General features: G+C 39.6%; 1 protein-coding gene and 1 long non-coding RNA gene across 3 annotated transcripts; both read left to right on the top strand.

Annotated features, from left to right (window-relative positions):
• Nucleotides 1-3653: 3653 nt before the first annotated feature.
• On the top strand, nucleotides 3654-4833 carry LOC110686547. Its single transcript, XM_021863163.1, has 2 exons — nucleotides 3654-4200; nucleotides 4310-4833. Exons 1-2 carry the CDS (start codon nucleotides 3654-3656, stop codon nucleotides 4831-4833), a joined length of 1071 nt encoding a protein of 356 aa, XP_021718855.1.
• A 5902-nt stretch (nucleotides 4834-10735) lies between these two features.
• On the top strand, nucleotides 10736-14057 carry LOC110686546. 2 transcript variants are annotated; one of them, XR_002504240.1, is made up of 4 exons: nucleotides 10736-11097; nucleotides 11543-11744; nucleotides 13080-13144; nucleotides 13910-14057. It is a non-coding gene; the product is annotated as an uncharacterized LOC110686546 (long non-coding RNA). The 2 variants fall into 2 exon arrangements; XR_002504239.1 differs by having other exon boundaries at nucleotides 11543-13144.
• Nucleotides 14058-14875: the final 818 nt, after the last annotated feature.

Raw genomic sequence — 14875 nt, 5'->3', positions numbered from 1 at the left:
ACAGCACATTTGTGGACGGCTAGATCCGGACTGATGCCTGGCATCTCGTCCACTTCAAAGGCAAAAATGTCTTTGAATTCTTTCAGCAAGTGATGCAAGTCCACACCAAGTTTAACAAAAGCAATCGTCCCGACCTTAACAGTCTGGTCGGGACAGGAGTCATCTAGGACGATGTCCATGTGTTCACCAGCCGGCTAAGGACGGAGTTCATCTGGCCTTTAACCGGTCAGCGATTGCTATTGCTTGTCTTTTTTCTCAGCCATCATTTGGTTGTCCTTTCTCTTCTTGCCGGCTGCTGTTGTAGCAGGTGCGGCATCCTTGACTTGGTCAAGATCGGTTGTTTCTCCACTGGGGCCGGCTGCGACCATAGTGGGCTTAACATCAGAGAGGGGAGCACTCTCTGGCCATCTTCTGGTCTCCCCGTAGGGAGCATGTTGTTTCATCATCCCTTTCAAACTTAAGAATCATAAGGGAAGGGATGATAACAACTTTGGATTCATTAAGGGTAGGGCGCCCCAAAATCATGTTGTAGGCCGTAAGTTCTTCAACAACTAAGAACCGAACCACCATGTGGCGTCCTTCTCCCTTCTCGCCTAGACGAATGGGTAGGTCTATGCGACCTACCGGATGTACCACTCCACCCCCAAATCCTACTAAGGGATGAGAGACCTGGTGCATACTCTCGAGCTTGTACCTGAGCTTAGCCAGGCACTTGTGACTGATGAGATCAGACGAACTCCCAGTATCAATGAGGATCCGGCCAACTCTTTGATTGGCCATTTTGCATTCGTTGACAATGGGATCATCATGCGGCCTCTTGATTTTGCCCTTGTCCTCCTTAGTAATAACGACTTCAGGGAAGTAGTCCTTGGACGCCTGTCCCTCGTTGATAAGTCGTGTTTTGTGCATATTTGTTAGCTTATTTTTGGTTGGTTTTATTAGCTTAGTCGAGTGTTTTAGTCTATTTTGGTGTAATTTGGTTAAGTTTCGATTATTCGATGCTTTAATGGGTAGTTTCGTTGTTTTTTATGTATTTCAGGATTAACGGAGCTAATTGAGTGAAAATGAAGCAAAACGTTGATGAAATACTTGACAAATATGACACCTGTTCACTATTATGCTCATAACTTTTGATATACAAATGATAATGGAGTGATTCAAATCGAATTAAAAAGTATACTTAAAGACCTTTCCAACAATATATTACACGTCTCAAACGGAGCTTCGGATATGAAGTTATGACTGATTTAAGATGAGTGATACGCGCAGCAAGGGAGGCACGTCCGTGCCTGGAAGTTAGAAGTTACCCAGGTTTATGCACGCAGGTAGGCACGTCCGTGCCTATGAGGAGGCACGTCCGTGCCTCCTGGGATTCTTGTGCGCCAAGCCTTTTGCCGATTTTCTTATCTTTTTTCTAGGTTTATATTTACACTAAGTGGTGTTTTATTATTTCATTAATTTTTTTTTAGCCTTTTATTTTATGTTATTAAGAACTAGTTCTCTCTATTTTATTTTCTTTACTTTTGTAATTCAAGATTCAAGATTTACACTTTCCGCCTTCAATTCAATTCATGATTCGGTATTTTATTTTATTTTCTTGTTTCTTAATTATGTTTTCTTCAATTATTTTTTTTATTGTTTCCTTCAATATGTGTGAGTAGATTTCCTATTCCAATATCTAGGGTAGCCCAATTATGATTGATGCATGAATTAAATCTTTAAATTCTCTAATAACTCTTGCAATTTCTATGCTAAATTGATTGTGATTATGCCAATACTAGGTTAGACGTAATTTAGTATTGCGATTATTCCATTGTTTCTATCACAACGAGAGTTGGGTTTAAACGGATTTGAGTAGATCAATTTAGGGTTTGATATTCAACACGAGAGTAGTTGGGTTTAATAATTGGGAAGTTATAGTAATGTGTTCAATGTCTCTAATATGCATGATTACATGAGAATAGGCTTGATTGTATGTTAGGGAAGCCACTGATACTCGAGAGAGGTCTTTGGTATTTATTAGGGTTTACTTTTCCCCGTTCAATTGGAATTGTATGTTACGGGTAGAAATATAATTGCATCAAGCGTAATTGTGGTGATACTAGATCTTGGATGTTTTAATTACTTGATTTCTTCATATTCTTTAGTTTATTTTCGAATTTTCCATACATTAGTTCCTTAGTTAATCGATCATTATTGATTCTTGCTTAGTAGGAATTTGAGTCTATTTAATTATTTTTGAACCTTAGTCTCTTGGGATTCGACCCTTGCTTGCTCTGCTACATAGTAGTGGTCAGTTAGGTTATATTTTATTAGGTACGCGACACGCCTATCAAATTTTGGCGCCGTTGCCGGGGACTAACGGTTTCATTTGATTATTTGTGATTCGTTTTTACTAAGCCTCATTCGTTGCTTCAGCTATTGTTTCTTGTGTTTTTGATACTCTTCTTTAGTTCCTTGTTGCATGCAAACTCGAGGTTCAGGATCATACGATTTAATTTCTTTTGTTTCTGAGATCGAAGCGACCGCAAGAAGACGAGCAGGTAGAAGAAGAAGGAGAAACCAAGCCAACAGAAACATGGAAGATGCCACGAAGTCTCTTTTGGAGTACGATATCCCTCTCTAGCATTGTCAGGCCACCTGTCACTGCTCAGCACTTCGAATTGAAACCACAGTTCATTCAATTCATCTCTAATGATTCATTTGCAGGCACACCACATGATTGCCCAATAAGTCATATTGATAGTTTCTTGGAGAAATGTGATACTATGAAAATGAATGGTGTTACAGATGATGCTATCAGACTTCGCCTTTTCCCTTTTTCACTATGGGATAGGGCGAAAGAGTGGTTGAGAGATGAAGGCACTGGCTTGTTCAATACATGGGACAAGCTAGTGAAGGCCTTCTTAGTGAAGTTTTTGGGACATGAGAAGACTTCCAGGTTGAGGAACGAGCTATCCACCTTTCGACAGTCAGATGACAAGTCTCTCTATGAGGCTTGGAGAAGGTTCAAGAGGTTACAGAGACAATGCCCTCATCACGGTATCCTAGAGTGGCTGTTGATTCAAACCTTCTATAATGGCCTAACCCATGAGTTCCGAATCTACATTGATGCTGCATCAGGGGGTTCTCTCTTGACAAAGAACCCAACTGAGGCAAAGGAGCTGATTGAGAAGATGGTAGCCAATGATAATTATCATCCATGAGGTCGTCAAAATGTGAAAAAAGGAGGTAAGCTTGATGTAGATGCTTTGACTATGTTAGCCAGTTCTGTGCAGGCACTAACAAGCAGGTTTGATAAGTTCCAATCTGGAACTTCTACTAGCCCACTGGAGGTTTGTCAATTGTGCAATGTGCAGGGCCACATCACACCGGATTGCCCGCAGAATATAAGTGAGATGTCTATTGAACAAGCCAATGCTTTCTACTCTTCGAACCCCAAACAACCTTTTGATCCTTACTCTAATTCTTACAAAGAAGGTTGGAAACAACATCCCAACTTCTCTTATAAGAACACCTAAGGACAACATAATCCACCATCACAACCATCCCTATCCAACAACTACAACTCACCACCCGGTTTCCAACAAAGAACACCTATGAACCAACAACCAACGCAACTACTTCCCCAAAAATCTAGCCTTGAGTTGATGATGGAGAGCTTCATTACCACAACTAATAGTGCCATCCAACAACAAGGTAGCTCCATCCAACAGTTGCAAGCCCAGAGTAAGCTCATGGAAACCCAAATAAGTCAGCTTTCACAACAGGTGAGTCGCCTATCAACTCTTCATGATCAAGCAAAGGTCCAGAAAGAACAATGCAATGCAGTTTTCTTGAGAAGAGATGAACCATCTCCGAGGCAAATAGGTGAGAAGGTGTGCAGTGTGGAGTCTAGGAAAGATGAAAGGGGAAAAGATGTCCAAGGCCCCAAATATGTTGCTCCACCGGCTTATGAGGAACCAATGCCTTTCCCGCAAAGGTTGTCAAAATCCGTACTCGATATACATTTTGTGAAATACTGCGAAGCTCTTAAGAAGGTACACGCCTCTACTCCCTTTTCTGATCTTTTAATTCAAATGCCTCAATTTGCAAATTTTGTGAAGAATATTAAAGATCAACATGAGGATAAGGAAGTAGTAAATAAGAAAGGCCCTACTCTCTTATATGATAACCTATCACCTAAGTTGCATGATCCTGGTAGTTTCACTATTCCCTGCACGATAAACGAAAAAAAATTTCGACAGGGTTTTGTGAGATTTAGGTGCTAGTGTTAACTTAATGCCCTATTCATTATATGAGAGTTTAGGCTTGAAAGGACTTAAACCTTCCCCTATTTCTCTTCAATTGGCTGATAGGACCTCTAGACTCCCTAAGGGTGTGGTTGAAGATGTATTAGTTAAGGTTGGTGAACTTGTTTTTCCTATTGATTTTGTTGTTATGGACATGAAAGAAGACCATAAGATCCTGATTATATTTGGTCGTCCATTCCTTGCCACAAGTCAAGCTTTAATAGATGTTCCTAAAGGACAAGTCACCATTAGGGCCCAGGATAAACAAGTCATGTTCAATCTCTCTGATGAACATAATTCTATATTTGATGGTGGTACTTGCTTAAGAATCGATGCTACTAACCCCTTGGTTGATAAGTATGTATTTGATAGAATGTTCGTGAGAAGCAAGGACAAAATTCCACCCGATGATGTGTTTGGCCATATGAAGGTGAGTTCGGATACAAGGCAAGTCAATTATAAAATGAAGGAGTCACTTGGAAGCAGATATTTTCATGGGCAACATCGCGGAGTTCCTTCTTCGTGTGGTGACCCAGGCTGAGCTATCACTACGGTCAAGCTAAAGACCTTATAAACAAGTGCTAAATGGGAGGCAACCCATTCTCGATCTTTTACTTGGTTATTTTTTTCTTATTTTTATTTTGATTTTAGATTTATTTATTAGTGTTCTTTTTTTTTAGTTCTCTCTCTTTATGCAGGTGAAAAGAACAGATTCTACGAAGGAGGACTCCATGGAAGGGGCATGATGCGTCAGCATTTTCAGGGCGGTCCTAGCACCGACCCGAGGTATGGTTTTCCCCCTACCCCTCCTGATCAGTAGATTTATTTCCCTCTCTCCTTATCCATTTACACTGTTATATGCATATATTGAGGACAATGTATGGTTTAGCTTGGGGGACGATTCACTTTTCACCTTGTATATTTTAGTTTTCTTTTAGTATTTGGGTAGTTTATTTCTTTTTAGTGTTGATTGATATGCCTTTACATGCCTATACTTCTATGATAACAATCATATATGTGTGCTTTGCGAAAATAGTTTTCGAAAACCCATTCACCGATTTGCTTGGAATTGAGTTGGTTTGTGGCCAGGATGGTCTCCCCGCTCTACTTATGTGAATAGCTTGTGTACCCGGTGAGAGTTTTGAGCCATATTTGACTGATTTCACTCTATCTCAGTCGTGTTTTTTTTTCATGTGTGATTAGTTGTCCTTCACATAATCGAATTCTTGGTCTTGCTCCTTGACTGTTTGAGACTTGAATGATGCATGTTGCGAAAAAATGATTGAAATTTCCTTGTAGAGAATAGAGCCTCCACATTCTAGGCCTACATAATTTTTTTTATTTTTCATTCACCCATAGGTTGAGCCAATTTGAGCCGTGTTTTAACCCCTTCTTGATACCCTACGTTTAAAGCCATAGAGCTATTTTCCTAGGTTTATTTTGAAGGATCATTACACTTGTTAAAGCCCTATGAGTGATATATGAAAAAAAAATGAAAAAAAAAGAAAAAGAGAAAGAGAAAGAAGGTTGATTTATTAGAAGTAAGGAAGGAAGAAAGGAAAAGAAAGAAAGAAAGAAAGAAAGAAAAAGAGTTTTAAAAGCCTTTAAAGGTCTTCCTAATTCCTAATTTGCTATGAGTCCCTTTCTTTTGTGAAAAAAAAAAGAAAAAAGAAAAAAAAGAGTATGAAAAAAAAAAGAAAGAAATAAAAGGGCTATGTTTATATTATATGAAGTTGGAGGAAATAAGGTTGGCTTGAACCCGACATTTGAATGTGTAGTGGGATTAGGATTTGTTATATTTTGAGCACCACATTCCCAAATTACGTCGTCCAACCCTTATTTACCGAGCTTACCCCTTATGGATTTCATGATTTTCGTAATTGCATCAATCATTAGAAGGGGAGAAAGTCACATTCCAAGCCTAAAGAGGACAATTCATGTGAAGTTGACATGCATTCTATGCTTACGTTGAGTGATATCGTATTTCACCCTGTAAACACATGAGCGTTATTTGTTTTTTATTTTTCACTACTAAAGTGAGAGCTATTCATGTTTGTGTGAGTTGGTATGGGGAGATGTGTGGTAAGATGTTTGTCGATTCCAAATTTAAGAGGTTTATGGTGGTTTTATGCATATTAACTCTAATTTTTGTTTTCCTCGTGATTTCAAATTGATGGCACATTATGATGGTTTGAGAAATTGTCTTTCTCCTCCCTTGTGATTCATGGTTAAATGCTCTAGCTTGGGGGAGTTTGATAAGTCGTGTTTTGTGCATATTTGTTAGCTTATTTTTGGTTGGTTTTATTAGCTTAGTCGAGTGTTTTAGTCTATTTTTGGTGTAATTTGGTTTAGTTTCGATGATTCGATGCTTTTATGGGTAGTTTCGTTGTTTTTGATGTATTTCAGGATTAACGGAGCTAATTAAGTGAAAATGAAGCAAAACGTAGATGAAATACTTGAAAAATATGACACCTGTTCACTATTATGCTCATAACTTTTGATATACAAATGATAATGGATTGATTCAAATTGCATTGGAAAGTAGACTTGAAAACCTTTCCAACAATATATTACATGCCTCAAACGAAGCTCCGAATATGAAATTATGACTGATTTAAAATGAGTGATACGCGCGGCAGGGGAGGCACGTTCGTGCCTCACCTAGACACGTCCGTGCCTGGAAGTCAGAAGCTACCCAAGTTTATGCACGCAGGTAGGCACGTCCGTGCCTCCTGGGATTCTTATGCGTCAAGCCTTTTGCCGATTTTCTTATATTTCTAGGCTTATATTTACACTAAGTGGTGTTTTATTATTTCATTAAGTTTTATTCTAGCCTTTTATTTTACGTTATTAAAAACTAGTTCTCTCTATTTTATTTTCTTTACTTTTGTAATTCAAGATTCAAGATTTACACTTTCCTCCTTCAATTCAATTCAAGATTCGGTATTTTATTTTATTTTCTTGTTTCTTAATTATGTTTTCTTCAATTATTTTTGTTATTATTTCCTTCAATATGTAAGAGTAGATTTCCTATTCCAATATCTAGGGTAGCCCAATTATGATTGATGCATGAATTAAATCTTTAAATTCTCTAATAACTCTTGCAATTGCTATGCTAAATTGATTGTGATTATGCCAATACTAGGTTAGACGTAATTTAGTATTGCGATTATTCCATTGTTTCTATCACAACGAGAGTTGGGTTTAAACGGTTTTGAGTAGATCAATTTAGGGTTTGATATTCAACACAAGAGTAGTTGGGTTTAATAATTGGGAAGTTAGAGTAATGTGTTCAATGTCTCTAATATGCATGATACCATGAGAATAGGCTTGATTGTATGTTAGGGAAGCCATTGATACTCGAGAGAGGTCTTTGGTATTTATTAGGGTTTACTTTTCCCCGTTCAATTAGAATTGTATGTTAGGGGTAGAAATATAATTGCATAAAGCGTAATTGTGGTGATACTAGATCTTGGATGTTTTAATTACTTAATTTCTTCATATTCTTTAGTTTATTTTCGAATTTTCCATACATTAGTTCCTTAGTTAATCGATCATTATTGATTCTTGCTTAGTAGGAATTTTAGTCTATTTAATTATATTTGAACCTTAGTCTCTTGGGATTCGACCCTTGCTTGCCCTGCTACATAGTAGTGGTCAGTTAGGTTATATTTTGTTAGGTACGCGACACGCCTATTGTTTCGGGGTTTTCTGATGTCCTGCGGGAGAGTTACAATTCCGAGACTGGAACCGGACGCCTGTACCTGCAAAATAACGGAGACTCCTGTGAGCTCCGCCTCCAACGGTCAAGTTAGTACCTGATTAAGGAGTAATTAATGCGGAAATTAAAGTGATTAGGTCTCTCTAGGTGAGAGTGATTAACGTAGGTAATCTGCTTTGTTAGCGAGATCAGCCGGTTATTACTGTGTGTAATTAATGTGTTTTTCCCGTAATGTTTCTGTGTTCCCCCTTAATGAGGATTAAGGGAGGTATTTATAACCTTGGAAAACGTGCCCATCCTAGGTTTAGGTTAACCTAGGGCCGATTGGGCTTCCCTCGGAAGTTGGGCCTGGGTGGCCGGTTTCTCCATTAGGCATAGAGTATGCCACATGTCGTGACATAACAGGTCCAAGGTGGACGAATAAGCGCGTGCCACGTGGAAAGCCCTGGATGTTCCAACTGGGGGACACTTGGCAGCACCTGATTGGTCCACGTGGCGCATTCCGATTGGTGGGAGCAAAATCCCCTAATCACCTATCACTCGTCGACTGAGTTAACATCGAGGCGCCTAACATAGTCTTTATTGCCCTGGATGGTGGGGTCGCCTCCAGCGAAGCCACCTTCTATTGTATAGATCGGTGTTTCATCCGTATCCACGCTATTAGCAGAGTGGGGCTTCCTCTTGGACGACTGTCTAGGGTTAGTCTGCAAGGTAACCTTGGACCTCAAGATGTAAGACTTGAGGACTCCCTTATCAGCCATACGGTCCAACAACCGCTTGAGGCTATAGCATTCGTTGGTGTCGTGGCCAATATCCTCATGGTAATGGCAGTATTTGTTTTTGTTCCGATTCTTGGCGGAACCCTTCATAGGAACCGGCTTGTCAATAGAGACCCGATCCTTTATCTCCATGAGGATGGAGTAACACTCTTTATTAAATTCGTACTTTGGGGAGTACGTCTTTACTTCTTTCTTTTTCTTCTAGGACGGCTGTTCAGAGGATTCAGCCACCCAGACTTGTTTTCTTTTCTTTTCTTCTTTCTTAGCCGGCCTTAATGGCAGACTCTCTTTCCTGTCGGACCTCTTTGTGTCCGACTACTTACTGATGTTGCAGAGCTCGGTCGCCTGTATATAGGCGTCCGCTTCCATCAGTGCCTCTTGGAGGGTAGCCACCCTCTTTCTAACAAGGTCGAACTTGACAGCCGACCCGCCCTTCAGACCTTTGAAAAATTCTGTGTAAGCTACCTCATCAGACAGCCCTTGAATCTGAATTTTCATCAGATTGAAGCGCCTGATATATGAGCGCAGCCCTTCTTTCTCTCCCTGCTGTATGGCACACAAGTCAAGACTTGTCTTCTTTGCAGGGATGTTCATTGAGAAGTTTTACACGAAAAAGTATGCCAGCGTCTTAAAGTTATTGATGCATCCGGCTGGCAGGTTGCCGAACCATTGCTGAGCGACGCCCTTCAATGTGGCCGGGAAGCATCTACACCAAGTAGCATCATCTAACCCTTGTAGATACATAAGGTTGGTGTATGTCATCAGGTGGTCTTCTGGGTTGGAGGTACCATCATAAGTGCCTACCAACACATTCTTCACCTTGGCCGGCTGTGCGGCCTCAGTTATTTCCTTGGAGAAAGCTGAAGGTTGTTTCCCAAATTTGAGCAGTCGGAGCTGCCAATCCAAAGGTTGGATGTTGGGTGCTGTCTGCCCCTCGAAGAGGGTAGGCTGCATGTAATATGGTCCATACGGCATGTATGGTTGTTGAGGCACATACGGGGCCGCCTGGAACATTTGAGGACTAGAATGGGCGGACTGGGCGCCTGTCTAGTCTTCTTGATTTGACTGAGAATACCTCAGCGAGGCATTCTGAAAATGTCATTGAAGTTCGACGTGGAGGCCGACTCTGACAGTTGCATATTCTTCTTTTGCTGGATTATCATCCAAGCATCGGAATATGTTTTCTTGAACCATTCGGCTGTATATGCCAAATGACCTTCCTCTGCCCTGGCTCGGGGAACTGCAGTCCAGCCAGGTTTATCAAAGGCTTACGTCCCTCTCTTGGTTTAGGGTAAGGAGTGGCCTCTCGGTCTTTGACCGACTTTTTCCTCCCAGAATAGGAGGGTTTCTTGGCCGACTGTTCCTAGGTAGGGACAGCCGTCCGTTTATGAATAAGATCCTTTATCTCCCCTTTGAAAGTTGTCATGAGGGTCATGAGCTCATTTCTAGTGATGGGGGTGGATCCTTCGGCCATTTTAGGCTGACCTGCCGGCTGGCCGACTGTTTCACTGGGGCCTACCTGGTCAGTGTTTCGTTCCCTCCTTTTAGTAGGGCGGATGCGGCGTGTCCTAAGGGACCTGTCAGGGGTTGTATGGATGGCGACTTCATAGTCGTCATTTGTATCTTGGTCTGAGAAGACCTGGACGTCGGCCGTAGGCCTCTTCTCATTAGGAGGTGGTACAGGTTCTTGTGAAGTCATCTTTGAAGTACTCTCGCCACAGATGGCGCCAAATATTTCGGGGTTTTTTTATGTCCTTCGGGAGAGTTACAATTCCAAGACTGACCTCAGGACGCCTGTACCTGCAGAACAAAAGGAGACTTCGGTGGGTGGGAACTAGTAGAAAATTGAATTCCGCACCGGTTCTTGGAAACCGGTGGGAAAAGAAATGGATGGGATTGGAAAATAGAGTTTTCGCACCGGTTTCAACCAAACCGGTGCGAAAAGTGAGTTTTTCCCACTGGTTCTAACCGAACCGGTGCGATGCTATTGCTTAAAAAAAACCCGGTCTGCTTCTGAAATTATACTCTTTCTGTCTTTCTTTCTTTCTCTTTCCCTTTCCTTTTCTCTCTCCTTCGATCTCCTTCTCCACCGGCGGCGGCCACCTCCCCCTCTAAATATATACTCTCGCTTTCTCTTTCTAGATCAATCGTTTTTGGAGTGAGTGTTTTCGAATTTTCTGGGTGGGTGTTTTCGGGTGAGTGTTGAGTATTTCTTGGTGGAGTGAGTTTCGGTGGTTAAGGTTTAGTTTCAAGCAGGCGGCGCCTTCTAATCCGTGTATCCCCCATTGAAGAGGCAGCTTCTGAGGTAACTTGTTGTTTGAATCTGATTCATTTTAATTGTCAATGCGATAAGTTTAGGGTTCGAAATCTCAACTTTTTTTGATTTTTGAATCAAATTTACCTTTGAATTTTCGACCCTAATTTGTAATTGAATCAAATATCCCTTAAAATATGTTATTTTTCGAGCATAATTTGATAATTGAATCAAATAACCCTAAAAATATGTGCTTTTTCGAATTTTGATTGAATCAAATGGGCTTCTGTTGAATTTTGATTTGGTTTGCATGTGAATAGTTTACCGTGCTTTTAATTGCGATGATTGCATCATGTTTATCTTATGGATTATTAATGATTGCTTACTGTCATTTGAATCAAAAATTAAGAAAAACCATTTTGTAATAGTACATTTTTCTAGAAGGGATTGTTGTTATATGTAATTGAGAAAATGGGGTTGTAATTTTTAATAATAGTCTTGAACAAGAAAGAGGCTGATGTTGAAAAGAAAATGTCGAGTTTGCTGCTTTGAAGGCCGGTTGGTCATAGTCAGCTCAGTTGGCAGAAATTGAGGCTGAGCAGGCTGTTTCCCTTAGAGGGGCCGAGTTGCAAGTCGAGGTGGAGAAGAAGACTACTCTCACTAGGACTGAATAACTCAGTGTTGAGTATGACATCAAGGTACTGATTCTAATGAGTATTTGCTTAACTTGTTAAGAGTATATGTTTAACATTTTGTTTTTCTTATCTAGTTCAGTTTTCTTTACTGAAATTATTAGCTATTAATGATTTTATCCTCTTGTGTAAGTATCTGTTTAGTTGATGTTTATGCTGAGCTTTTGTTAATAATTTTTTTTTTTTGTCATTTTTACATGTTTGCTAGCTCTGTAGAATTATTGATGATAAAACTTGTATGCTATTGATGTTATGTTAGTCTCTTTACCTATGCATTTTCGTACCAGTTGAATTCGGTGCAATGGTCAATTTGTAGTTTAAAATAAGAAGGTAAAATAGGCCAGGTTTTTGTTGGTTAGTTTGTAATTTAGTTTTACATGATACCTTGAGCAATGTGAAGAGTATGTCCATCTTCTAGGGTTTTGTTAGTTTAGAATTTTCAATATTATTATAGGTTATTAGTTCTGAAATATATTGGCATTTTCTAAGGTTTTGTTAGTTTAGAATTTTCAATATTATTTTTATTAGCTTCTAATTTTCTGGGTTCTATTAGTTTAAGAAGAAGTAAGTTAGAAGTAAGACAATTTCCAATGTGGGAAGGTATTTTAAACAGTATCTCATCCTCTTAGATCTTTAGCTGCTGCTGTTGGATGCTATCTTTGTTTTGCCAGGCTGCTGAACTGCCAGCTGCGTGTTCCTGCTTACTGCTGGTTGTTCTGCCTGGTTCCGTTGTGGCGGAGCTACAGAATCATGCCCACTCTACGTAGCCCAAGAAAACCACGAAGTCTCTAATGGCCTACCCCTTAAGCTCTACATGACAAATCCAAATGAAAAAAGAATCCCTCTAGGCTCCGACGTTTGCTGTTGTTGGGGATGGCTCAAGAACTTTTTCGTGCGGCAAGAGAGGAAGGCAAGGGTGAACCTGAAAGGCTAAGGTGATCATTTTTGTTCTTGAGGTCTTGATGTTGTGTATGTAGGTTGCTGCAGTTGGTTAACCAGACACCATTTTATACAACCAAGAGCTCATATGACTGGATTATGCAGGATTTTTTAAGGGACAGGACAAAGGTTCAACAGTTGGTTGAGTTATTTTACCCTGTAGTTCGTGCAGTTGATGGTATTGTAGGGGAGTGTGTGTCGATGAGTGTTATACAAATTATTCCTAGTATCACTTCTAAAGTTCTAAGTTCTAACGATTCTCCCAGAGTAAAGATAGTACAATTGAAGTAGTGCTTTGATTAATTTGTTACAATCCCCTTGTAATTTTGGTAATCTATACTGCTTTTCCCCAGGTTAGGTAAGTGGCTATTTACGAATTAATTTTTTATATCTATTTAACAGGTTGATTTGGATTGTTCAAATGGGCGCAATACAATTGGTGTGTTTACTCATAAGAGTTTGTCAGTGTAAGTATCAAGTTTATAGTTTTAGCCCAGCTCTTACTATCTTAAGATTCTGACCTGCTGGTTGTGTGTTTTATCGCTTGCTGCACTTAATGAAATTTTAAAAGACACCATATTCCCAGAATCAGCATTGCTTGGGATCTTTTGATTTTAACAACAGACCTTTCAAAATATTTAATGGACTTTTGCAGTGTCTATCTCTGGTGTAATGCTTTCTAATAAACGTGTAGGACACTTTAACATAGATAAATATGCTGTTAAAGAAAATAGAACTATATAATGGGAGTGGTTATATATTATGAGACGCAATCCATGTAAGAAGGTAGGACCCTACTGTTGGTATGATGGTCTTAGTATTGATGCAGTACTACCTGGTGATGAATTAGTTAGAGGACTTTTGTTGTGTCTCTACCAGGAATCTTCTAGCCATCATCTTTTGTTGTTGCTTGGCTTCCTTTTGCTGGTTTGCTTTGGCTTAGGGGCTCGTTGCTGCTGTTTTCCTCTTCTTGGGTGGAATTGAAGCTTGTTTGGCTGCTGCCTTCCATATGCTTTCTGCCAACTTTTTTTTTTATTATTTTTTTTGGGTTTTCTTTTGGCCTTTTTAACCTTCAATATATATTTATTACAGTTGATTGCTTATTTGAATATATAAAGTGACAATGTTGTCTAGTAATAACTATGATGCTAGCTGCTGTTGGTTAATGTGCTACTTCTTACATGTGTGTGTTTGTATGTGTTGGGATGGCTGTTGTTGCCTGGTTACTGCAGGCTGGTTGGCTGTTGTTGACTGGGTGCTACTGCCTGGCAGATGGATTTCTTGGAGTACCTGAAGGGAATAAGGAGGGAATGAGTGTAATCACATGTGTACTTTGTATTTTTTTTTCTTCAGTTTTTTAAAGTGTAATATTACAAGTTATTGAAGAAAATATATGTGATTTATGTATATTATGATTATATATAAGTATTTGGTATAATTTAAGTGAAAAAAAAAAAAAAAAAAAAATTTAAAATTTTTAGGGTATTTTTGGCACCGGTTTTGGTAAAAACCCGGTGCTAAAAGTTTTTTTTAAAATAATTTTTGGGACTTTTGGCACCGGTTCTAAGTCAAAACCGGTGCTAAAAGTCCGGTTTTTGGCACCGGTTCTCTCCTAGAACCGGTGCTAAAGTCTAATTTCGCACCGGTTTTGAACCGGTGCGAAATGTATGGGGTTTTAGCACCCCCCAAATCAGGACCGGTTCAAAACTGGTGCTAAATGGGGGGTTTGAACCGGTGCTAAATTAGCTCCGCATCCGACGATCAAGTTAGAACGTGTTTGAGGGTAAAGTGCGGAAAGTAAAGGGTCTCTCTCGAATTCCAAGAAAGAATCTGCAATGTGTAATTGCTCGGTTTGGGGTGTCAGGTGTCTAACTTACTCTGATGTAGAGTTAATGTGTATGGAATTTTCCGAATAGATGTTCCCAAGAGGGAAACATCTCCCTTTTATAGGGTGTTAGAAAACGTGCCCAACACTAGGTTTTAGTAAACCTAGGGCTTTGCTTGGAACTTTGGGCCGTAGGAGGCCACTTGCTCAATTAGTAAACCTAGGGAGTGTTAGTTTAGAATTGCATGAAAAAATCATGTGCAAATCAGTGTAATTAATGAAAAAAAAGGAATATATTTCATTAACACATTTCTCTTTTAGCTTCTTGTACAATGTACATCGCACTTAAGTTATATATAACATTTTCCTTTTA

Source organism: Chenopodium quinoa, unplaced genomic scaffold (genome assembly GCF_001683475.1).
Source record: "Chenopodium quinoa cultivar QQ74 unplaced genomic scaffold, ASM168347v1, whole genome shotgun sequence".
NCBI lineage: Eukaryota > Viridiplantae > Streptophyta > Magnoliopsida > Caryophyllales > Amaranthaceae > Chenopodium > Chenopodium quinoa.
Note: the sequence above shows the minus strand (reverse complement) of the source record. Positions and strands in the feature narration are given on the sequence as shown.